The sequence below is a fragment of the Pavona decussata genome, unplaced genomic scaffold, assembly GCF_977016875.1.
Source record: "Pavona decussata unplaced genomic scaffold, jaPavDecu1.1 SCAFFOLD_53, whole genome shotgun sequence".
Taxonomy (NCBI): domain Eukaryota; kingdom Metazoa; phylum Cnidaria; class Anthozoa; order Scleractinia; family Agariciidae; genus Pavona; species Pavona decussata.
The window spans coordinates 4,911,706-4,937,900 of NW_028145475.1; the positions used below are offsets into that span (position 1 = coordinate 4,911,706).

At 35.4% G+C, this 26,195-nt stretch overlaps 2 protein-coding genes across 4 annotated transcripts; one reads left to right on the forward strand and one right to left on the reverse strand.

The window, feature by feature from the left end:
* Window positions 1–3: 3 nt before the first annotated feature.
* Window positions 4–10,379, forward strand: LOC146480649 (inositol monophosphatase 1-like). 2 transcript variants are annotated; one of them, XM_085109833.1, is made up of 8 exons: window positions 4–128; window positions 2,455–2,588; window positions 3,253–3,357; window positions 4,140–4,185; window positions 5,525–5,633; window positions 6,313–6,427; window positions 7,181–7,332; window positions 9,353–10,379. In XM_085109833.1, exons 1-8 carry the CDS (start codon window positions 42–44, stop codon window positions 9,457–9,459), a joined length of 855 nt encoding a protein of 284 aa, XP_084965959.1. In that variant the 5' UTR covers window positions 4–41; the 3' UTR covers window positions 9,460–10,379. The 2 variants fall into 2 exon arrangements, with proteins under 2 accessions (XP_084965959.1, XP_084965960.1); XM_085109834.1 differs by lacking the exon at window positions 9,353–10,379 and adding an exon at window positions 9,216–9,303.
* On the reverse strand, window positions 9,707–26,151 carry LOC146480650 (ER degradation-enhancing alpha-mannosidase-like protein 2). Of its 2 annotated transcripts, none has more exons than XM_085109825.1 (12): window positions 25,809–26,151; window positions 24,138–24,248; window positions 23,495–23,534; window positions 22,554–22,659; window positions 17,971–18,096; window positions 17,378–17,515; window positions 16,247–16,320; window positions 15,823–15,964; window positions 15,286–15,410; window positions 14,372–14,516; window positions 12,797–12,918; window positions 9,707–11,396 (listed from the first exon to the last, which is right to left on the reverse strand). In XM_085109825.1, exons 1-12 carry the CDS (start codon window positions 25,898–25,900, stop codon window positions 10,941–10,943), a joined length of 1,677 nt encoding a protein of 558 aa, XP_084965951.1. In that variant the 5' UTR covers window positions 25,901–26,151; the 3' UTR covers window positions 9,707–10,940. The 2 variants fall into 2 exon arrangements, with proteins under 2 accessions (XP_084965951.1, XP_084965952.1); XM_085109826.1 differs by lacking the exon at window positions 9,707–11,396 and adding an exon at window positions 12,571–12,632 and having other exon boundaries at window positions 12,766–12,918.
* Between the last annotated feature and the right edge of the window lie 44 nt (window positions 26,152–26,195).

Consider the following 26,195-nt stretch of genomic DNA (forward strand, 5'->3'; position numbering starts at 1 on the left):
TACTTTTTTCCCATAATCCATCGCACTCTTTTCACTTCAAGATGGCGGACGAACTCGTTCAGGCTAGTGAACAAGAAATTCAGGAATTCTTTGATGTTGTATTGGGCATAGCACGAAAGGCAGGAGAGGTAATATCAAAACCGAGATAAGTTATATTTCTTTGATTTATTTTACCGGCTAAAACAAACATTGGCTGCGTTTCGTTGCAATTATGTTCTTATAGAGACCTCTGGATTCTAGTTCAACGCGGTTCAAGTATGACCCGGGAATATAAGATTTGACTTCAAATTTTTAGCGGAGTACTATGAAGAGTTATTTTCCAGAAAGCTGCATTCTACTCTTTGCGATCGACGAAATTGACGCAGTTGTTTTGAATGACGATAGCAGGCCGGGTGGAGGTAGCTTTCACTCGCGCGCGCTCTCCAATGGAAAAATTCGTACTCGAACTTGTGCTAGATTCTAAAGGTCTCTATAGGGTCTCTGTAAAACGCAGACCGGATAGCGGCGGATGGTGGATGGCGGATGGCGGATGATAAAATGCGGATAATAAAATGCAGATGACAAAAAAATTAAAATAATAAATAAATTGATAAATTAATTAATGACAGATATCCCACATTTTTCTTCATGTATCGTCGGATCCAAAAAAAGAAAGAACTTTCATCGAAGAAGATGTGCTTGATCATCGGGCTCCGTTCTACTTTTCAACTTAACATCATCACTAGTCTTTTTTTTCCATCTTTATTGCTCACATTTAACAAAGAAAACTACACTACTACCACTACAGTACTTGATCGACCCTACCCTATATAGTTGTCAATTTTGCATGGAGCGTTTGTACGTGCACAGCACCTGTAGAAAGGCTTGTTAGCGTTAGTAACTCGAGTGAATGAACCGGGCACCTGGGTTAACCGATGTCTGAGTTATTTTTGGAACACCAACAGACAGTTGCCCCCAACCGAAAAGCTCATCAGGTTGGTAGGGGACTGTTTGAGTGTCCGTCAATTTTTAACTTCAAATTCTAATCTTTTAACTACATCAAATCTTAACTATTTCTTATTTACTCTTTTGATAAAAACTATCTCCTCCCAAATATACCTAGAAATCCCCCAAATATTAATAAAATACCCCCAAACATTGATTTGTGTCATGAGCTAAGGGTTCTTGTATTGCTTGAAACGCGAATGAGATATTTCCGTTAAATCGATTTTTAGTGGCGTGCAAACAGCTTTTAGATGTACCATTGCCTCAAGTCAAGCAAAGCGGTTAGAAAAATTGTTCCGGCTATTTCCTAGTGCAACTTCATAACATATAACAAAAGTCAAGCCATAGCGTAGGTCTTTCGGCATGAATCAGTACTTAATTTTCACGTAATTTTTACATATTTTTCTACAAGAAATTGGGCGTAAGAAATTGTTTATTTATTTATTTATTTATTTATTTATTATTTTAATTTTTTTGTCATCCGCATTTTTCCATCCGCATTTTATTATCCGCATTTTGTCATCCGCCATCCGCCGCCATCCAGTCTGCATTTTACAGAGACCCGTCTCTATACTGGCATTTACGACAACATACATGCCAATTTCTCATGCCTGACTCACAAATCCAGACTAGTAATAGTGCTTTAAGCGGACTGCGTCAGTAAATTGGGTTCAATTTTGAGAATGATGTCCCATCATACGAGTCAATGGAAACACGCACCCCTCGGACTTGGAACAGAGGGTGGTCTGACTTAAAAAAAAAACCCGACAACTTGACACAGAGCCTGGGAGGAGGGTTACTCCTTGGAATGTTTTAGTGAGGGTGTGTGGTTGATGGGTACAGTCTGTGGAAATGCAAAAATTCGAAAACTGGATTGGTCAATTGTGATTCTTAATTTATCATATTCTTAGGCCCCGTTTATATGGACAAAAGTTGTCTCGGGAAAGAGGGTCACCCTCCCAGCCGAGTCAATTTCAGCGAGCGTTTATATGAGAAAAAAGTTGACCCCTTGCACATGCTCTGATTGTCTCGCCTTGGCAGAGTTGACCCAACTAGGCGAACCAAAGTGTTTATATGGAGAAAAGTTGGCCCAGCTAGGAGGGTGACCATACCATCGAAAACGGGTGACCCGGCTAGGCGCGTCACTCTTCCAGCCAAGCCAACTTTTTGTTTCTCATGTGAATGGTTCGCCAAGTTTTGTAAGGAAATGTAGGAAAAGTTGGCTCGCCCAGGGTAGCTCGGGTAGGCGAGTGACCCTTCTACCGGCCAGGACAACTTTTCTTGATATAAATGGGACCTTAGTTTAGAGCTTTGCAAGTCAGGATGGGAGAAGAAGGACGATAGCAAATTATCTTTGGTTACTTAGAGTGAAATAGGCAGTGTGGGGCAATGAAAATATTCTTGGGTAAAATACATAATGACAGACACTAAATATTATAATTATTTATATCATGTCTCCACCAATCACAGGTTGTTCGGGAAGCCTTTTACAAGGAGAAGACCATTGACACAAAATCCTGTGGAACAGATTTAGTCACAGAAACAGACAAGCAAGTGGAGGATTTAATTATAGGAACTCTAAGGCAAAAATTTCCCTCTCACAGGTAGTTAATATATCTTGATAGTGTCAACATCCTTTTGCAAGTCAGCATATGTCCACTAATGTAAAGGATCAAGTTTCTGGAAAGGGATTTCATCATAAATTTTTTTTAATTTTTTTGCCTGATCTCACCCATCAAAATAATAATGTCAACCAAGTTGCCGTCATCGGGAATCTCCTCTCACCACTTGCAAATGGCACTGGAATCAAGGCCTTCAAGAAAAGGGTTTGGCGATCATCATTTCTTAGAGAACTGAACTTTTCAGCCGAGTCGCCTTCCACCATACAACATATGGACACAGATTTTGTATGCTTGTGATTAGATTTTGTATTTATCTGAGATATAGACCAAGTTGTAGAGCAAGGGTCAAGAAATTTTGAAATTTTGAATTTTTTTTTTTTGGGGGGGGGGGGGGGGAAGGCACGGCCCCATAAGCTTTCTAGCCTTAATTACCACCATGGATAAATAAAGTTTTTATGTCTTTTTATATAACACTCAACACAGTTTGTTTTAGACCTTGGTAGAAGTTGATTTAGAATCTGGATTGGTCAAGGAGGGTGCTTAGTGGTGGAGGAGGTGATTTAAAGCATGTACAGTTTTTGTTGACTCAAAAGAGAGTTTAGAAGCCCTGCACATCTTGTACATTGAGTGCTCTTTTTCTCCTCAGTTTTATTGGTGAGGAGTCAGTAAGTTCTGGAGAGAGTTGTAACCTCACAAACAATCCAACATGGATTATTGATCCCATAGATGGTACAACCAACTTTGTTCACAGGTGAGAAGAGCAAGGTCAGTTTAATTAATAAGCCCATTGCCGAATTTTAATTGATATGTCTAGAGTGGGCCCGGTGGGGTGGGTGGGGGGGACTTACATGACTGAAGAATTATATTTATTAGTCTCTAGTCCCCCCGCCCCTGACCACACGAGACTGTAGTAATTTTAATGGGAATTCAGCTTCTCCAATATTATTATTGGAGAAGCTGAATTCCCATACTAAGATAACTCTCCAACATTAAAAATCTTAAGATGATACTTGTACCAGAAATGAAAATGATTTAAAATACCATTAAAAAGTTAAAAATGAAAATCATTCACAATGCAATTAAGGAACCAATCAAAATATATTCTAGACTATGTACATAACAATGGTCACAACTCAGCACAGGTAAGATGTTTATTATTACACAATGTATTATGAATTCACTTCAAACTGAAAAACATCAGTCTGAGACATCACCAGTTATCCTGGACGTCGAGTTTTACACAACCTGTCACATGGAAGCTGATTTTCTTGAGTTCCATGAAAAGTGGGCTTGTTAGAGAAAGGCCTTATCTGTAATGATAAATTTCTGACAAAATGTGAATTCATTTTTCTGGAGCCCTATCATGGAGGGGGTATATTCTTCTCTGATCAACTTAATTTTCAAACAAATATGTCCAACATGTCTGCAATCATAAGAAAATTTACATAGGGAACAGTTAGAAGAATGTGAATATTGGTTTTGGAACTTGAAGGGATTGGCTTAACCCAAGACTGTAATTTGTTTTCTTTTCAGGTACCCTTTGGTGGCAGTATGTATAGGTTTGGCAATAAACAAGCAGGTACAATAATAATTAAATAAATAATAATTATTATTGTTAATATAATACTATCATTAACCTCATCACCAGTAGATGAGTTTGGGGAATATGCCTGCAAAGTCTGTGGGAGCCACTAGCAAGTGTGACAGGTAACCATGACAACCCTGTGAGTGGCAACAACCCAGGCACCCTCACACTGAATACTCAGTGGAAAATTAAATACTTACTAATTCTCAGAGAGGGAGAGGGATGGGAGCAAAAGCTTTTTCTGCAACTGTATACACGGCACAATGCCAGCAAAATGGATTGACATCAACAAGAGGGCTGAAGATTAACTGAGGCCCTGCGAAAACCCTCAGACTACCCCGCATAACTTGAAGGGGTTGACCCCTGGCCAGCATTGTCTCAAGTTTAACCACACCTAAATTACATTTAGCCCCATTAAATGTGCATGTTATTGAATCCCATTTGCCAGTGTAAATCTAATAGACATCTGCAACAGAAACAGGGCCTCATGTGTACATGTATTTCTCAAATGTTTCAGAACATTTTGGACCTGAAAAACTAATTTTAGTAATTAATACATACAACCTGTCCACTATCAGAAATAACGGGGTTTTTTTTTTACAATTTTTGAAAGCTAAAATGTTGAAAACTCTCTAAGGACTTGCACCAATCAGTAGAAAAAGGGTTTGAAACTTACTGAAGTCTTGACTAGCTGTGCTCAAAAGCTCTTTAGTAGGTTTGAGAAATAAGCCCCTGGTTAAGGTCAGGCTGAGTTGAAATTCTTTGTTCAGTTGTTGTTTTAGAAGAAACTTTTAAGAATTCAACTTTTCTTTTTAAGAAATTATTAATTTTCAGAAGTGGTTCAATTTTATATATTCACCAACCAGAATTGTGTAATTAATTAGAATTAGAGATGTTATTAGTATTTTTGATTGCAAAGTGCTATTGATCTGTGTTTGTAAATAGCACTCTATAAGCAACAAATTATTATTATTATCATTATTATTATTATTATTATTATTATTATTATTATTATTATTCATTCTAAAACATGATAGGGATGAAAATGAGATGGAGTTGAAGCTATCCCATGAAAGAGTATTCTTGTACCTTCAGTTTCTAGATAAAATATCAATATTAATTTAAAATGTTTACTTATCACCCTGTCATTTCTATGCGCTCCAGGCAGTTTCTAGCAATGATGAAAATGTACCCCACTAACAGACTTACTCCAAACATTTGTCGCATTTTGTTGGCGTCTGTACTCTGATAACGTAGTGCCCTCTGTCCCAAACATCAACACATGAACACATCCAATATAACAACTGAACTGTTTGACCTATTTTTTCTAAAGATAGAAATTGGCGTAGTGTACAGCTGTATAAAGGATGAGATGTACACTGCAAGGAGAGGCTCTGGAGCGTTTTGTAATGGGAAGCAACTGCATTGTTCTGGTTGTACAGGTGAACAATGCAAAATTTACCTAATATATTAAATTAAATAAAATTAAATTAAATATTTTGTGTTTTAAAAGACAAAGTAAATTTACCTGGTTGTAATTATTTTCCTGTTGTCTGGCTTTATTCTTTGTTTCAAAATTCCAAAAACTTAATATTAAAGTAATTTCAGTCTATGCCTTTTACAAATTAATGCAACCTTGTAGAGCTACACTCTGTTACAAGCAGTTGCTATTAATAGTGAGTTGTCCTGGCTCTTCCTGTTTCGGGGTTGTCATGCGATTTATTTGTCAAACTTCTCAGACAAATGAATGTCTTTACTATTTCAATATAATTTGCCATAGCTGTAGAGGACACTTCTTTTTATTTTATTTTATTTTATTTTATTTTATATAATTCTTTATTGAAACAAATTGATATTAATACAGCAAATAAGTTACTTACCTACATAATTATAATGTTACAACTAATATTACTAATACTAATAATATAATATAACTAATTAACACTAAAATAGCTGTAGAGGACACTTGTTTTGCATGGCAAAACCACTTTTCATACAATTTAGATAAACGAGAATGATGTAATTGTATTATTCAGTAAGTGACACAGGCAAACTTGAAAAAAAAATCTGAGTGTTCCTATCTATTGATTATCCTTTTTTGTTTCTTGTTATCTTTTGCAGATCTTAGCAGAGCTCTTGTTATTACTGAGTTAGGTACATCCAGGGAAGTTCCAAACATGGAAGTAGTGCAAAAGAACTTTAGAACACTTGCACAGGAACCAGTCAGAGTTCATGGGTAATGAAACCTTTTTAATATAATAGTATACTGTTATGCTAACTAGAGGTATGTTTTGAACATTTACTGTATTTTCACTTGGAAGAAAGCTCTCTAGAAACCACTTTTCATTCGTTGTGTTAGTACAGAACAGCGTCTACCAACACAGTCTGACATTATGATGATTAAAACATATGAAATACAGTGAACCCCCTTGTAATTAAGCAGTCACACCCAAAATTTCAGGAAAGATGTTTGTAGAGGATTGAGAGTTGGTGCCTTCAAAAGGTTTCAAATATTTGTGGTGGTTTTTCACTAAAAAAGAGGGAAAAGAAAAATTGGTATCATGGTCAAGTAGTCTCTGGAGAAGTGGTAATGGTCAGTGGCTCAAGAGAGTTTGATTGCATTACTTAGTTTTTCAGGTGCTTGAAAATCGTGACCTCTATAAGGGATTTGCAGTGATCATAAGAATTGAGAGCATTGTCATGGACTGAGACTTGCCATTGTTTAACCCTCCCATCTTATAAAAGTACTGGGGAGAGGTTATTATAAAAAATACACCTTGGGTGTTCATATCCTTAATTCTCATGACGTCAGATAAGCATTGACATTACAAGGAGAAATTTGATGCTGATCACTGTTAGGGGTTAAAGGGTTAAAATCCACAGGCCAGGTTACAATGTTACTGACAGACAGTCACATTAAAATGTTTGCATTGTAGGTAGTAATAAAATATTTGGTAATAATTTTGTCATTTCAATTTGTGTTTGACAGCATTAGAATGCAGGGATCAGCAGCACTCAACCTGTGCTCAGTAGCAAGTGGCAGCGCTGACATTTATTATGAGTTTGGAATTCATGTTTGGGATATTGCTGCAGCTGGATTAATAGTTGAAGAGGCTGGAGGAGTTCTTTTAGATCCTTCAGGTATGAGGATCATTTGACAGTGCTTTTTCCTATTCTGAGCTGCATACCCATTGCTCTTGCTGTCCATGTGCATGTTGTGTAGCATTTGAACGGTTTGTGCATAAACAACCTACAGTGCATTTATTTTAGATAGCTGTTTGTTTTTTTTAGCTCAGATTCACTGGATTTTTTGCGTGTGGCCTTCAATTCCCTCAGGAAATATTGTTCCAACATTTCCGGCAACATGCAAAAAGTTGGGTGAATCTGAGCTAAAACAACGAAAAGAGATCTGAAACCCACTATAAGTCAGTTATACACCAAGCTCTTCATTTACTCTTATTAGTTACTTGCAAGCTATGTTCAGGATCCTCTTTTCAGTATGGCTGTATATTCTTGGGGAAGTGGGGATTTGGGAGTAGGGTGGTATAATGGGTTTTAAATATCAGGGGCACCCAACGACAGTTTCCTCTCAGATCCTTTGAAATGCTATTTTAGGCTATCTGGAGTGCCTTTAAAGCTCTGTAGGTTCATTTTAGGCTGCGCTATAATATTTTTTTCTGTTCGGTCATTCTAGGGGAACTTGAGTCTTTTCGAAATTACTAGGGCATTTTTGTCCATTTCCCGAAAACCTTACGTCTTATTTCCTTTCCGAAAATCTTAGCTGACCTTTTTTCGGTACCCAAAACGACATTTTTATCAATCCGAAAACACTAGGCTTTAAATTTCCCATATCATGAAAGTTCGAAGTGAAAATTCCCTTCAGAAAATTGTAGGGGAATTAAGGGCCCTCCGAACAGATAATTTACCGAAACAATCCATTGGGTGCCCCTGAAATATGGCATCAGGCTCCATATTTTCCCATGGGAAAGGGCCGGTGAAAGGTAGTGAAATTTAAAATTTTACTACAGTCAACTCTCGTTATTGTAGACACTCTCGGTTCCGCAAGTTAGTGTCCTTAATAGCGAGGGTCTGTAATGCAGGAATTTAATTCAGTCAAACGTCTGTACTCTATTTTTGCCAGGGATTTAGCTGCTGTCTGTATTATCGGAGTGTCCGTAAGGCGAGAGTTGACTGTACTTGAAAGGATCACAATAAATTAGATATAGTAAATAAATTAGAAAGGGTAGTAAAATCTGAGATCTAATTCCTGGAAGAAATTACTGGGGAAAGATTGGTGTGAATAGTCCTCCCCTTCCTTTGGCGTATCTTTGCAGAAAGAAAGGGGGTGGTACAAATTTGATAGGGGTATTATTTTTAAACCCCTGTGTGGAGCCTCCCCATATAAAATGTTATTGAGTAACCCCATCCCCCTGCCAGCCAACAAAGTTTCTGGATGTAGTGCAAAATGCAATTCCTGTTTAATAATGTTCAAAAAACGAGCAGGAGTGTTTTGTCTGGTTTTAGACCCTATAAAACGTGTGCCAAGAGTTTTTTGAACGGCTTCAAAAACATTCCTGGAGAAGCCTGTGTCAATAGAGTTCATAACAATTATGCTTTTGTGAACATATTTGGAAATGAGCATACGAGAAAAACGCCGCATACTAATGAGGAGTGTTTTATCAGCTGATAAAACACTGCATACTAATAAGGAGGAAGTTTATCGATTTAAAGTCACTGCACGTGATGTATTATCGACCATTTGATAGGTCAATGGAGCTTATGAATTATTAATACATTTTTGAACCTCCTATAAACTCCTGGCTGAGGCTGTTCATGGCTTGTGTTCCCAGATCACAGACCAGCAGCCCCTGGAACCTACCCTGTTGATCTCTGATCCTGTACAGCTTGATGTGACCCCAAATTTTGATTCATTTATTGCACTTGGTCTACAGTTAAAGATTTGCAATCAAAACATTGCATTCAAATCTTGTTTATTGAACTTGTCTTTTGCCTTCATCACAAAGCACTTTGAAGAATGATGATGACAGTCATTAAATGTGTATGGTGGGAATTAAGGTCGGCCAGTTTTCACCAAGTGAATTTTTGCACCACAACCAATTAGTATAAACTTTCAGTTAAACCAGAATGTTTGTTGGTTTAGGTGGACCACTGGACATGATGGCCCGTCGTGTATTAGCTGGTGGAAGTAGGAAGATTGTCGAAGAGGTGTCAAGGCATTTAGAATGCATTGACTTGCCAAGAGACTAAGACTGTACACTGTGAAGTAGCTGGTTATTATCATCATACAACATGATGGCTGTCAAAAGAAGTGCGCAAAATTATTTTGTTTGACCAGTGTTACTTGTGATTACCTGGACATTTTTGCGTAATTTTTTACTCATTCACAATAAGTTTCTGTGCACATGTTGGGTTATCGGGGCAAAATTGAACCATTATAATTTTAACATTCACATCCATACAAATATGTTTAAGTCATTTGAAGTAACACTAATAACAGGTTGCATTAATACTTTTATTTCAATGTTTTTATTCAAAAATTCTTTAGTAGGGAAAATCTCTTCCTGTTACAGTTCTGTACTTGTATTTCAACCTTGTATAGATAACTTAGGATATTTTGGGTCAACCCTTACATTCATAATTTGTTGTCTTTCTCAGTGCTTCTTTCAGTGTGTTTGGGCCGAAATGGCTTTGGAATTCATGAAACGTTTTCTTGCTTGATGCATAATGTACAATCTCTGTACTTGCGTTAATTTCCCATTTTCGAAATTTACCCTTCTACGTGTTAACTACATTATTAATTTAAGTTCTACTTATTTAATTATAAGTAATAATAAATTATTAGTTAGTAGTAATTTAGCCAACAAGGCACAGCTTGACTTTTTATTCTATTTGCTCAGTTTGACTTGAGTGTTCTCTTTTTAAGACACTAAAAATAATTGCAATTATAGGAAAACACAAAAATATTTAGGCCTTTTTGTTACAAAAATAATCAAAAGAAAGTTTGCACTTACCTAGTAATTTAGGTTTCTTTTGTAGAAAATAATAATTGTTTTGGAGTTTTTATGTGTTAAATATGATTTAAAATAACCATGATTATGGATGTCGAAATAGTTTTAATTGTCAACTATTCCCTGATGAATTTTTAATAAAAGTTTCTCATGAAAAGGTCTTGCCTTAAGGCCCGTTTGTTGTGCAATTTTTGTTGCAATATTGACTGCGACATTTGTTGGTGTGCCCATGTAATTGTTGCAGTTTAAATTGCATGTGTAAACTAGCAGCCATTTCAGTGCAATTTATTGCCATAATGTTGCAGGGGTTTCGAGTATGTATACTTTGTAACTTGATGCAAATTTGTAGGATTTCCCAGAAAACATACAGTGACATTGAGCCAAAATTGCACTGAAATTGTAGCTGGTCTATGCATGTGATTCGAAGTCTCATCCTTGCACAAGAAAAGTCACAGTGAGGGGCAACAAAATTTGCATCTGTGTAAAGTGTGTAAACAGGCCTTAAAAAGTGTATGCCTGATAAAAATTCTTGTCTCTCAAACATTGACATGGCACCATTAATTTCATCTAATCATCCTTCTACATTCATTTTGGACTTAGCAAATAATTTTTTTAATTAGTTCTTTGTACAAAATAGTTTCTTCTTTTGGAATTATAATTTATTTAATTATTAAATATGATAACCCCTAAGGCTGCATAAACCATTATTAATATCTTTTATCAAGGGCTCCCAGCTGACAGCTCCTCAATAAAAGCACCAAACATTGAAAGTTTCTTGCTGAAAGGCCTTGCTTTACAAGTATATTCTCCAGTGAAAGTTCTTGCCTTTTCCTTATTGTCATTACTCTCGTCTGATGATCCTTTTAGATCTCCTTTAGTTCTTATTCCAAACAACTGTTGTATCTTTAAATCTTCTGACAAATGTGTAAGCCTCGAAGATGAACAGCAATGAACAGCACCAATGTCTATAGGATGAGCTTCTGTATTGAAAACATACCCTGCAGAACCAGTGGTACAAGACAGGGAGGAGGAAGGCGCCATTTGATGATCCAACGACCCATTGCTCTGATGAATGAAGTTATGTTCGTCAAATAACAGATATAAATACTTGGTTGTCTCTGCCAAGAAAAACGATTCCATTCTATCTTCTTTTTCATGTGTTTTCACATCTTTTATCTAAAAAAAAAGGATAAAAATGATCAGCCTTAAATTTCAAACTGGTCAGATTTTTGTCTACGGTCGTCTGGGTGAATCCCTTTCCTCCCCAACGAGACTGAATGACTAGCCGCTGAGATACAATAAATTCCCAAAGTGGACTGAGTGTTGTAAACAAAAAGGTTTGCAGTATCATCTCAATGCGTTACAAATACAGTGTACATCGTTCCAGGTAAGATTTCACTTTGTCAAACAACGTTAAAAGTTATACGGAAAAGTTGGAACTTGACAAACACTGTAAAAAAAAATTTATTTCACAAAAGTTTGTTACACTTTATCACAAGATCTCACAAGTGGTCACATACCATCAGTTTTAAAGTATTTGCACGCCATCACAAGAAGTTAAAAGGTAAAAGTTCAGTTATACATCTTTACAAGACAAACAAATAGTTACACATGCGCAGATGTTAGAACCACTCCAGATACTACAAAATAGAAGTTGTACATATGAGTTATTACAAATCTTCAAATGCAAGTTATTACAAAATAATGCTCACTGAATAATCCACTGTACGAACTTCGTTGTTGCCATTGAATTGTAATAAAGATGAAGATAAAGAATACGTTTTGGTAGTTGTTACAAATCCACAAATTTATACGTTTTGCAAGTTGTTACAAATCTTCAAATACATTTTGTTAGTTGTTACAAATCTTCAAATATGTTTTGTAACTCGTTACAAATCTTTAATACGTTTTGCAAGTTTTTACAAATGCTCACTGAATACGTTTTGGTAGTTGTTACAATCCACAAATTCATACGTTTTGCAACTTGTTACAAATCTTTAAATAAGCTGCAACTTGTAACAAATCTTCAAATACTTTGCAACTTGTGAACAGTTGTGGTGTTATACGTAAAGTCGTAAATTATGATGTACAGTCGTCTTGTTATAAATTCATAGTGCCCATCATAATGTCAGATTTTAAGGTGGTGGTGTTGTGCTGTGGTGGTTAATATTGTTGGGTCGAAGTATATTGTGTTGTAGAAGAAACCATTTTTTTCACACACATACCACACATCGACATTCAAATCCTAGCAGTATGCAGGATGTTTGTCTCATAAACCTAGTTTTAATTAATGGCCTTTAGCTCCCACGAGTCTCCTGTAGCTCAGTGGTAGAACGTCCAAACTAGTTAGAAGGCCATAGGTTGAATGAATTAAAGTATATCTTCCTTTTCAAACAAAACTAAACAACCATGCTCCATCAAACAGTGGATAACTTTATCCTGTGGATAAATCACTATCCTGCAGATAAAATGTGATGATGGAATACATTTTATCCGCTGGATAGTGACTTATCCGCTGGATAAAGTTATCCACTCTTTGAACAACTGGGGCTGGCCCACATGGCTGTTATACTTACAGTAGCATATCCACAGGGTGTTCTTGCACTGGTTTCTATAGATTCCAACATGTCTCTTCCCACTTCAAGGAAGTAAGGATCCTTTGTTGCACGGTACAAATACATGGCGCTTTCAATCAACTCTGCCAAATATGTTAACAAAAGAAGCTGTAAGTATGCATAACATATACTGGCCATTTTACAATTCATCAACAGTAAACTGAGACCCATCCTGGCAACAAGTGACATGGTGCGTCACAGGTTATCTTAAGCACTTTCATTGTTAGTTTCCTGCAATAGCTACTTCAGGTCCCCATATACCTTTATACATCTAGGTCGCGTCGTTTGAAAGCCAATTGACTATAATCTCTGTTTAAAAGTAAACTGACTTTATGCCAATGGTACAGAAAAAGCCTAGTAAGTAAAAACTTAAGGATAAAAATCTTTTGGAATAATCTTTATTGATTGTGAGGGTTTTCCCAACAGTATAATTATTGTCATTGTACTTATAATGTATTTTTATTGTGCGACAACCTTAACAGTACTACAGATCCAGGGTTAACTAGCTTTGGTATCCCAGATGTCATTTAGTAGTAAGTTGTTAATTGGGAGTATTTTGTGTCAATCTTGTGCCTTTAGAATGGTAAAATGTATATAGCGCACCATTGTTAAATTTTACAACTCGCCATTGTGTGGATTGTAGTTTCCGGGGGGAATACTTGGGTTAAGTTTTGCTGGGTATGTGCCGCTGGCCTCTCAGACCTCCTACCCCTTTATAGTCTATTTTGTGGCCAGTTATAGACCCCATCTTAGTCACTTTTTGGGAAAATGTAATTTTCGCGATCCCAACTAAGTCACTTTTGCATCTACTTTCAAGAACAGAATGTAATGCAAGGTGATTGTTACATTTAATAAACAACAACTTTCTGAACTTTTTAACCGAGACCATTTTGAATCCCTACTTAATAGAATTTTCTCACCCCAAAAATCCAAAAATGTGCGACCCCATTCTAGTAACTCTATCGAAAATGCGACGGTCACCCCATTCTAGTCAATCCAGTCGTGAAAATGCGACCCCATCCAGTGGCACATCCCCATTAGCCTCTTATAAGGAAGTACAGTCGACTCCCGATAACTCGAACCTTTAGGGGAAATTGAAAAAGGTTCGAGTTATCGGGAGTTCGAGTTATCGAGGGTAAAATTATATAGAAAATGACCTGAAAGGAAGAAAAATTGGTTCGAGTTAGCAGGAGGTTCGAGTTAGCGAGGGTTCCAGTTATCGGGAGTCGACTGTAACCCCCCGGAGTTACTAAGGGCCACTCTGGGCCCCTAAACCATGCATCCTCAAACTAAACGAACAGAAAAAAACATTTTCGTCTTCTTTAACAATAAGTGACAACTGAGCCTTCTCTATCATCTAATTCTAACAATCTGCATATTACTAATTAAGCCAGTAAGGGCACATCCAAGCATTTTAAATTTTTTCTTTGGTGTTGAATTTGAACAGTAACAGAGCAAATCAATGCAAGTCAACAGTACACTCAGTCTGATAATTTGTTAGTTGTGAGTTTTTTTTATGGAGTCCCTTTATCCCACCTGGTCTTAACGGATATCCCGCTCTCCCAGAATAGGGCTCTCCAGAAGCAATCTGATAAAACTCCGGAATAAAACCAAAGTGGCGCCAGACACTGTGATACTTTTGAAGAGTCCTTGATGCCGGCCCTATGTCTCCCCATAATGTCTGTGGAAATAAGATTAAAACACAGTCAAGAAGTTTGGTAATTAAAAGCAATATTGGCACAGTAACTATTAAATTATCTAAAGGATAATTTACACACACCAATTAAGTGGGTCCATTAGGCCCAATTTGACAAAGAAAATGAGCGAGTGAATGGAAATCAGTCTGTGGCTGTGCTACAGATTTCTTTTAATCAGGCAGATGTGAACTGAATTTAGCGACAGCAAATTCAGTTTAGCAGCAATGAATCACTTGAATTTGACGACAGCAAATTGATAGGTAGTGACAATGATTTCAGTTTAGCAACAGCAAATTAAGTTTAGAGAGAATGAATTCAGTTTAGCTACTACGAATCAAAACTTAGCAAATTTTCAAACGTATGGACGACCATAATACATGTAGTAGGCTTATGGTTAACAACACTGAACCACTATAATTGTTATTAGTAACTATTCCGTCTAATACACTGCAGTTCCAGAAAATATTCATACTCGCCCCACGGAAGGTTTTTTTATTTGCACCCCCCCCCCCCCCCCTCATGAAATTCCAGTTTAGCTAAATACTTTGCTTCAAAAATTTTGGCTTTTAAGATTCCCCTACCCCTAGGAATTTCTAATGACCTTCCTTGGGGTGCGTATGGATTTTTCTGGAACTGCACAATATACAAAATATGTTTTTGGCCAATCAAAGTAACATCACAAACAGGTGACACTGCCCCTTTAAATGTTGTCATCTCATCAAATGAATGCAAATGAGACTTCACATCATTCACCTGAAGTCCTGGCCAATAAGCATCTAAGGACTGGAAGATTGGCATGGTGATCTGACCTTTCTCCATGTGTGCCCACACATACCAGTCACTGATCTTCAGGTATTGTTCAATCTTGCTGTAATATTCTGCAATGTCACAAAACAACAGTCACATAAAGTACTGCCCTATCTAATAACCTTTTAGGTAAATGCTATTTGATAGACAAGGTACTATGTATCTCTCCAAAATTGAACTTCTTTGAGGGTTCCCCTTGGACTCACACCTCAACCTCCCCCCCCCCCTTCTCCCAACTCCCCTGCCCGGTCAAATGCCCGCCCAACTACATACTCTTCTTAAGTTTTCAGGTCAACAAAGTCACAGTAATCGGTGGTAGCTATATTTAGCATTTCCAGGACATGCAAAAGTAGGCAAAGTTAAGGCTTTGCCAATCATTCATTTAATAAACTCTTTCTGAGAAAGATTGGGCAAATCTTTATGCAATGTACATGCTGTAGGGCTAAAAGAAAGAATTCAAAATAATTGCTAATTAATTATTACCTTTAAACATGTCAATCAGTCTTGGTAATCCAAACAAAATACCTCCTTTTAAGAGGTACTCCAAGTAAGAGTCAACACCAGCTCCAATGCCTGCATCTTGTGCTGTCCATTGACCATTCAGCACGTTAATATGGTTACCCACCTGGAACACCAAAGAAATTAATAATTAAATATAACACATTACTAGATAAGTTTTATATTTAACCCCCCTAACATCAAAGAACAAATTCTCCTATCTTGTTCCCATACTTTTCTTATAAAAATACTGGGGAGAAGTTATAAAAATATCACGAAAAGCCACCTTGTGTGATCACATTCTTAATTCTCGTGACCTCAGGGATTGAATAAGCATTGATATTACAAAGAGAAATTTGATGCAGGTCACTGTTAGGGCTTAAAGGGTTAAACAAAGTAATGCCCTCACCAGTCCTAGTTTAGATCTGCTATTCCACAGTCCTTCCAGAGCTCTTAGAGCAGCATTCAAAAATCTTTTATCCCCTGATTGATAACAAAAGGAATTCAAAGAAGTTACAAATTTTTATTTTATTATTTTAAGTACCTACTAACAATCCTGACTTGAACATTATTTAGTTCTATTTGTTAGTTTAGAAGATAATAATTTAAAGGTTGCAAACAAAGGAATTCCTTAACAATAAACAATTTTTGAAAGGGCATTAATTTTACAGATAACTTTAGAGGGTTTTCATTATTATAAGTTTTTTTCCTTTTTTATATTCTACATCCTGCCCTAATGAGTGGGTCAAATCAGGTCAAATCCTTCCATACTATTAAACCATTATTAATATTTTCAATTACATGCTGGTTGCAAATTGACTGTCAAATTCCCATCAGCTGAGAATTAATAAATATTAATATTTTTTATATCCATATTTAAATTACCCCACATCTCCCTAGTTCACTTGACTATTTTGTTAGGTGCATTCTATTACAATAGACAAGTGTAAATTGTTCAAATGAATTTATTTTCGGAGTTGTCTGAAGGATGGAAGCCATCAAAAGTAAACCTTGAAAGAGGACTTGCACTGTCTATAAAAGGGATCGACAGCTCTTCCACCCTTTGTCACATAATCACTGCTTCAACATCACATTTATTTAGTGATGGCAGACAAAGTTAGAAACCAGGATGTGAAATGGTATGGAAATGGTAGTTCAAGAAAAAAGTACAATGTAAAACGTCTCAAAAAAGAAGTTAATTAAATATGCCTTTTTGAGCAAACTTTGAGGGGAAATTCAAATGCCAATTTCAAATTTATTCTATCAGATGAGTATTCTTCTGTATCTTGCTGCATGGACTATGCAATGATGACAACTCAGTATTTACAGTAAAATGACTAATGGCTTAATTGGCCAGCCAATGTTCTTTTTGTAGTGTGGATCTATGTTTGAAAATATTCCATAAATTAAAAAAAGAAAAAGCCACTTCAGCCACTCAATTTCTGCTTTGCAATTTCCAAACTTAATTTTTCAGCTACATTGGATAGCAGTTGTAGTACTTCTGGGTTGTTTCATTGTCTGATACACAGAGACATTATACCTGTCAGAGCACTGATTGTTCCAAATTCTATAATAAATGTGCCACACCCAGCCGTGCAGGTAATAGGTGTCTCCGATTGCGGGACTCCATAACGAAGATTCACTGTGCCATAAGGCATGCCAGTTGGAGTGCTAAATGCTGCAACGGAAATACATGCCGTGATTGAGTATTACAAAAAAGTAGCATATTATACACTGGTCCCATGCCAAAGGAAATAGTAAACACTTAATGACTGGTCTCAAGGGAAACTGTTAAATAAATTTTGTTCCCAACAATCTTGATGTTTCCTGAGATGAAGTCGTGGGAAACATTGCCCTACCACACTTATGTTCAAGGTAAAATATTATTTTGATTCTTTAACTCAAAAACGAGGATAGCAGGGCTAATTTGAATGCAAACAAAATGAAATTAAAATGTCAGTCATTTTGGCTTAGGGTTCTCTTGACACAAACATGAGTGCTGTAGCTGGAGACCTCACAATTATTTTTAATTAGTCACTATGAAGTAGTATGCAATATCAAAAATAATAAATGAAGGTGAATAAAAAGTAAAATAAACTGAAATAAAACAAGGCAAATTAAAGAGCAACAAACCTGGTAGCAGCCTCTCTGCTGCATCCACAGCTAGTCTTAACAAAGGCCCTTGGCATGGCCAACCTTCCTCTACCTTCACACCTGCTCTTTGGGCAAGTAGGTGAGCTGACAACAGGCCTCCAATAACTAAAAAGAACCACATCTACTTGCTAAAAAGTATGCTTGCAAACATTTAAATTATTAACAAAGAACCGCAACTCTGCAGGGAAGTCGAAACAGCTTGTTCGTTCATTTGAACATTCACACTTCTAAACAAAATTAACAATTTGGATCTGATTCTTACTATGAAATCATAACCAACAATAATTTTGCAAAAACCACTTAAAGTGGCAGTATGCTTTCTTTGTGTTTTTATTTCGTATGTTGCCCACATTGCAACTAGTTTTGTTCAGGGCAAGCTACCTTTTCAGTACAATTTTATGTTAACTTAAATAATGAAAGTTTACATTGGAATCTAGGAGGACAAAAGTGGAAGAGAATGAGGATAAATGTTGATAGTGTTCACATGATGAAAGTGGTAAAAATAGGATGGAGCTGATTTCTAATAATGCATGACAATTTGTGTTTGCAAAAGTGGAAAGAAGGCAGAGGAACTGTGAGCAAAAGATAAGGGAAAACCCTCAGTTCTGACCTCCTCGTCTTCTATTTAAGGAGATGGCTAAAATTGCAAACTACCCTTGCAAAAACAGTCCTATTTTATTTCTATTTTATGGCTATTTTAATCCTATCACACCTATTTTTATACTATTTTATTCACACTTTATTATATTTTATTTCTATTTTACCTGATAAGGAAAATAGACCATCTATTTTATTTGAGTTTTACTTCTATTTTAAACCTATTTTAAAGCAAGATTGAACCAGGTGGTGTATTTTATTTCTATTTTTTCATAACAAGCTGAAAAATAGCTTGTTCGACAGGCTATTTTAATCCTATTTTAATTTGAAACATCACTGTTGCTCAGTAAAATAGTGATAAATTAGACTGTTTTATTTCTATTTTTCTGCACATAGGGTTGACTATGACCAGTTCCTTTGGAAAATATGAAAAAAATAGGCTATCATAATCCTATTTTATCCATGACAACCTTGAACAAATGGCAAAATAGATTTAAAATACTATTTTATTCCTATTTTTGGAGGTAGATTCTATTCCATTGCAAAATATGTATAAAATAGTCTATTTTAATACTGTTTTTTTTCCTGTGCATGGCTATTTTCTTTCCCTATTTTATTCAGCAATTCAAGCTTGGCTTACAATGTATCAAAAAATGCAATTTTGAGGCAGCTATTTTGTACTCACACAAAGCAGAACTTCCACTATACACTGGAATTCATAATTCACAGCTTCTTTCTTGTAAGTTTTCTGAACCATGTATACATAAATGGGCAACTAATTAAGACACTGAAAACTGTGAAAACCACTATTACCTTCAATTAATCTCGAGGTCATTTAATGCCAAAAAGATCAGCAAGTTTTGAATCATAAATCGTTCAAGTACAATGCTGGCTAGCTTTTTACAACGGGCAAAAGAACGGTGGAGTCACTGCACAGCAACAATGGCAGCCATCTTGGATTTCAGTCAGACTGGGAAGACTGGGTATGAACAAAGCTATTTTGGTCAGCAGCCATGCCACTGCAGGCTCGCAGAAAAACCGTTTCATTTCAGATTTTAAGCGGGATTCATTTTACAGGCATCTTTCCCCTGTTTTTTTACTTCTGTTAAGCTAAAAATGATGTCTTCAAGCAGCATAATGTGGATGACTACTTTAAGAAACAGGTATGCTTTGATTTAGTTAATAATTTTGATGAGAAACTGCATGAAAATGTGTGATTTTATAAATAAATATAGTCTGCTTGGAATGAGATGTGCTTCTTGAAATTTTATGGCTCGATCCCAATTCTAGATTGTTGAGGTAGACATTCCTTATTTATTTTTAATATACTGCTTCACTGAAAAGAATAAACCATAACTGGCTTCAATAACAGTTGAGATTCACATTACAATTACAAACTATACATTCCTCCAACCTCTGATCAATTGCCACATGCTTTAGATTCTATGACATTCCGTACACTGCAAATTAAGCCAAATCTGAACTGGATTTTCCATAATATTTATAGCCTTCACAAACGTTTTTAAGGAGTACTTTGTAGCCAGATTAATATCATATCTTGGTATAAGCTGAAGACTTGTTCGTCTAATCTTGATTTTGATTCAAGTTGCATGATTAACTTCATGGAGTACATGTATAAGTATTATTTTTTACATGCTCAATAATACACTATACTTTTTTAGCACCATGAGTTAAATTCTGTATACCCTCATATTTTTAATTTACTCATCATTGTTACGGGGGAAAAGCTCACTGCAATATGTGTCAAAAATCATACTAACAGCATAGATCAATAAGACAAACTGACTCATATAGTGCACAATTTTCTGTTTTACTACAGATTGTGAAGGCCAATACTCGAGACTGCAGCTTCAGAGTCAAGTCAGAAAAAATCCTGATAAATATGAGCTAAGTCATTTATGACTGCCAGACTCTTATCTGTTATTGCATTTGACGTTAGGAGAATGCATACTTTTCATGTCGCTTTTAAATCTTTCTACATGTAAACGCTGTGTGGTTTGGGTTTAGTTGCCATCTTGGACCAGCTGACCAATTGCCTTGATTTCAGGCAAGAGCTTTGAATCCCGCTGGCTAAGAGAAGTCCCGCGGGTCGATTTTCTGGACAGTCAGTACAATAAAAAATATAATTTCACTGGAGATCAAATGCACGTTACCAAGCTATGATTATTACTGATTCGATTTAGTTATGAATCGTGAGTTATGCTGCTACAACTCAGGAACAATTACCAAATAAAATATTTTTAACTTGCCTAATGCAGTATTGGTCATTGCTTGATATCACAGTTGAAAATGGCAAAGGTGCAATCTTTTTTATCAATCCAATCATCTTTCTTATTAGCACTTCCCCTTAAACCTTAACACAATAATTTCTAGACAAAGCCATGTTCTGAATGTTTCTTTCCAGAGAAGTTCATTGTGAAATTTTCCTGCTGTTACTCATAACGTTTGTTGCTCAAGCTGGCTGTGGTATACGGTTTGAATGACAAATTCATATAGTGTGCAATGCATGTTATTAACCATCCAGATATACATATGTAGGTAGATGAGGACTATAATTTATTGATCATTAAATTTATGATATGTAATATTGACCGATACTACAACTAAAGCACACCTCCTTTAGAAAATCTAGGCTGAGGAGCTAGATACAGTTTGAACTGTCACCTACTTTCAACCTATTTTATAGCTATTTTATTGCCCTATTTTAAACCCTATTTTTTGGTATTTTATCCCTGTTTTATGTCTATTTTAAACCTATTTATATCCTATTTTTCAAGTTTTTTTCCTATTTTATCCCTGTTTTATCTCTATTTTAAACCTATTTAAATCCTATTTTCCCAGTTTTTTCCACTATTTTATCCCCGTTTTATGACTATTTTAAGCCTATTTTATAATCAACATTTCAAATTGCATACACATTTTTCTCTATTTTATAGCTATTTTAAAGCTATTTTAAAGCTATCTTTTAGGTAGTTATGACTTGCTGGTTGGTCTATTTTTTTACTATTTTTTGTTTCAAAATAATAGGTTTAAAATAGGTAAAAAAATAACTTTAAAATAGTCTTGAAAATAGAGAAAAAATACAAAAAAAATAGGAAAAAAATAGCTTAAAAAATACATATAAAATAGATATAAAATAGGCACTATTTTCGTAAGGGTAATAATTATTTTGCTCCCTTAAGGTGGCCTATATTAATGTATAGTTCCAGACAAACATCCAAACTCCCAGGCAAGGAATTTGTGCTCCATCCTTCCTTCCTAAAGCTATGGATTTTTCTGAAATTGGCCTCCAAATTGTACCCCTCCACACTAAAATTTTCAAAGTTATATCCTTGAAAGTTTTAATTTGCCAGTTTATTTGTAATGATCTGTTCTTTGTCAGTTCTACTGAACTTAATGGCTATAAAAAGTCTTTTGTCACAAATAGCTACATGGGAAGCAGCATGGGCGACCAGTTAAGGTGCCGGACAAATCAGGAGGCCCCGGGTTCAACTCCTGCTCTGGTTGCTTGACCATGCAATGCCAGTGCAGTGCTCTACAAACTGAGCTATCAAGCCAACTGGAAGCTGGTTGTATCGTGTATTCAAATCCTATTTAAGCGTTAGTGGGATTATTCTTTCAGGCTTTCTTTTTGCAACTGCTTACAGTAAGTTGCATATTTAAATAACTGTGGGGGTCTTCCTTCTGTTTAATCTTTCACCCACAGTTCAAACATATGTTTCATTTATTCATCCTTCATGGGTACATTACAAACTCACAATATGACCAGCTCCCAGTTGGCTTGATAGCTCAGTTGGTAGAGCACTGCACAGGCATCGCAGAGGTCATGGGTTTAAAACCCATTCAAGCATGAATTTTTTCAGGTTTTCTTTTCACAACTGCTTATAACTGTAAATAACTGGGGATCTTAATTATTATCATTATCATTAATCATTATTACTCACCTCTTATGTTTGTTTCAAACACTGAGACGTTGATATCCATATCGAAATCCAGAGTTTCTGCTAACAACTTTGAAATCCTTTGGAACTCAGAAGCATTCCCAAGAATCTTTAGAAAGACATTAAATATATTCTACTTATAAGTTGAATTTGTGTCTTTTTTATTCTTGCACAGTTTAGAATTCAGAATTGACTGGAAAACTTTTGAGTTCATAGTTTATAAAATCTTTGATATTAGTATAAATAAGTACATCTACAAACTGCCTTTGGCTTATATTCACATCCAACAGTTACATGTACATTAAATTTTAAAAAATGTTGTTACAAGCAGGGGACAAAAAAAAATCAAAGTTCCTGACAGCCAGACGCTCTAGCCAATTCAGACACAAGGAGACCCATGTTATAATTATTATGGTGACCTAGATCACTAATGTTGAATTTACCATTTTCTGATCCTCCTTTATGTTCGTAGTTTTTTCAATATTAAACAAAATTTGTAATAATAAGCTTTGCCACCAAGGGCCACCTACTTTTTTTGTGACCACTTTTTTTTACAGGTCCTGGCCTAATTTTTTTATTTTATCTTTTTAAACAATATTTTGTTTCGATGTTTACTCTAAGAGCAAAACAAAAGTGCTCACCGCGAGAGCTAACGCCATTTACACTAATTTTAAAAAACATCATGGTCAACAAGAAGCAAGACATAACAAGAAATAGCTAAACACAGCTAAACAGCTAAAAAAAATTACCACTAACAAAAATAAATGAATTAATAATAATAATGATAATTATAATTTACAATAACAATAAAAAATATATCAAAATGTTAGGAAAAAAGGGTTGGCCTAAATTACTTGATCAAACTAATTATTAAGTGGTTCATTACTGCTAACAATTAAAAATAGAATTACATAATTATTTAATAAAATGGATCGTGTTCTCACCAGCAGAGTATCCAAGGCATCTATCAAGGTTAATGAATAGCTGGAAAACATTTAACAAAATTCATTACTTTCATAATACTTACTAAATAATGAGACTAATTAAAATTACTTGCAATAATTATTATTGCCCAACTAGCATTGAATTTACAAGTACATTTTCAACCAAAGTTTTTGATTAAAACCTTAACTAACAACAGACTAATTAGCATGCTAGATGAAGGATAGCTATTGTACCTCCTTTTCATACTGTGCATATGTTCTGCGCATTTCAGGATGGTCCAAGAAACTGGGGTTTTGATACTCACACATAATTGATAAAGGATACTATAGACTTTGATAGCTTAGTTTTGTAATGTAGTTTTTGTTTTTGTTTTTGCTTTTGTTTTGTTTTTATTTGCAATAACGTATCATTTTAATCTATTGTAACCCCATTGTACATAGACACTTGTATTCTTTATTTAAGGGCTTTATTTTAAGTGCTTTGTATTCTGCATTTTTTTCTGCACTACCTAGTGTTATTAATAATGTAAGCGTAGCAATTATTGATTTGTTAGTACTGTAAATATTGCAATTATTGTAAATTGTACGTTATGTAAATCAAATAAAAATTGATTTATAAAAAAATAAAGGTTTCAAATCTCACCTTCCCCAAGTATCCTCACCACTGCATGACAAAGGTTTCAATTCATCATAAGGATAGGCATGTTCCAGGTAACTGTTATACCCATGATAGAACATAGCTTTTGTCTTCAGTCTACAAGAAGAGAACATACAGACAACCAAGGAAATTATATGCTTCATATCTGCCAATATCAAGTTGCTAAAATAGTTTTTAAAACCTGAGTACCCCCTGGGGAATTATCTTTATAATGCACTGTTCACAAAGCTGAAGTTACAGGAAGGTCTGGTTGGATCACCAACCACCAGTTTAACCTAACCTAAATTAATAATTATAACAACAACGATATAACTATTAATAATTAAATTTATTACCAGTTCTCAACACACGTTTCAACAAGGTTTTAGGTTAAGTTTTATACGTTACCATAACATGATTCACAGCAACTTTTGCAAACTACAGTAAATTGTTTCTCATGAATGTAAGAATTTATGATAGGTATCTGTTGAGATGATCTCAATGTCATTGGCTTATTCTCTTACATACATCACCTCGCAATATTATCAGTATTATTAATTTATGGCTGGAGGGGGCAGGAGGTCCCCATACCACATACTCCCTCTTCCCCCATCCCGTTCCCCTCCAATATTTGGGAACACTAGAGAAAGCCCAACACTGTCTAACAAGAGTGGGGGATACAGTGGATCTTGTTGGCATGGTCAGGCCTGTTCACATTTATAGTCATTCATTGGTTGGATTGGTGGGGCATATGAAAAAACATGGACATAAAGAGAGTAACAAGGGACCTTACCCATTTAAGATAAAAATTTATTAATTCAAGGATCACTATAAATTTTTTCCTTTTTTTTTTCTCATTTATTTCATTCATTTGCCCCAGGAAAATTACATAGATGTTACAATTATGTAAGGGTCTCATAAGGAGCATGAGCCCTCGACAAACAATTTGGGGCTTTACGGGGAGAGCCCCTGTTAAGCTACTGCTGGCATAAATTATCGCATAATGACATGGATATAATGACATAAAGAAAAGATCAGTTTTCAATCTCTATGTCATTATGTTGCTGTTACACCACATGCAATGTTATGTTATTCAAACTTGTGACATAAAACATCAACATAAATTTGTATTTGCATTTGCTTGACTTTGCCCTTTTGTTATTACGTTACTAGTGTGAACCAGGCTTGACAATTCACAATATATGGCTATATATTATCAAAAGTGAACAATGTTCACATGCATTTTAACATTTCAATTCAGTTGATTGAGTTTGGAGATATTTTTTTGATATTTGTTTTGAATTAGTACATAGTGATCTTGAGTTTATAATTTCTGTTGGAACAGGTTCTTCCAAATCTGGCATCCTTTATATCTGAGGGAATATTTTTTTTTGTAATTTGTACGGGCATATTCCTTGTGGCTGATTTTTAAATTTGGATCTTATTGTATTATGACTATTATATAATTCTTTATTTAGTTTAAAAAACGTCTTAAAATGTTATCTCATTGATTTTAAGCCAGTCATGGTCATTCAACAGACTTTGAAAAACGTCGTGTTTGTGTATGAAAATGTTAATTTTGCTGGGTGTTATAATCACAAAATTGATTGCACAATAAATATAAAATTAATTAAATAAAGCTGTCAGTAGCGAACTATGTTTATTTTCTAAACTTACCTGAATCTCTCTATCTCGTCCTTTGTCATACAGTTTCCCAAAATGATAAAAAGGAACAGGAAATACACAGAAACAACCTTGTCTCGTCGCATTTTGGAAGTACTGAGAGAGGAAATGAGCTTACATATACGTGTAAGATTTCTCTGGATCTTGCGTGATGTTTATGATGAAATATTAATCTCGAACATGAGTTTGTAAGCCACAGGGAAGTATGAACTTCCCTTGTTTACAAGGTTGGCTACTAACAGTCCTCTCTTGAAAAATCGTGATCATAACCTGCAAAGTCATACAGTTTTTCATATAACAGCAACAAAGGAACAACCAATCTGCGAAAAACACACGATCAAACGTACTTTTAGAAGATTAACCGCTGGTCGACTTCTTTGG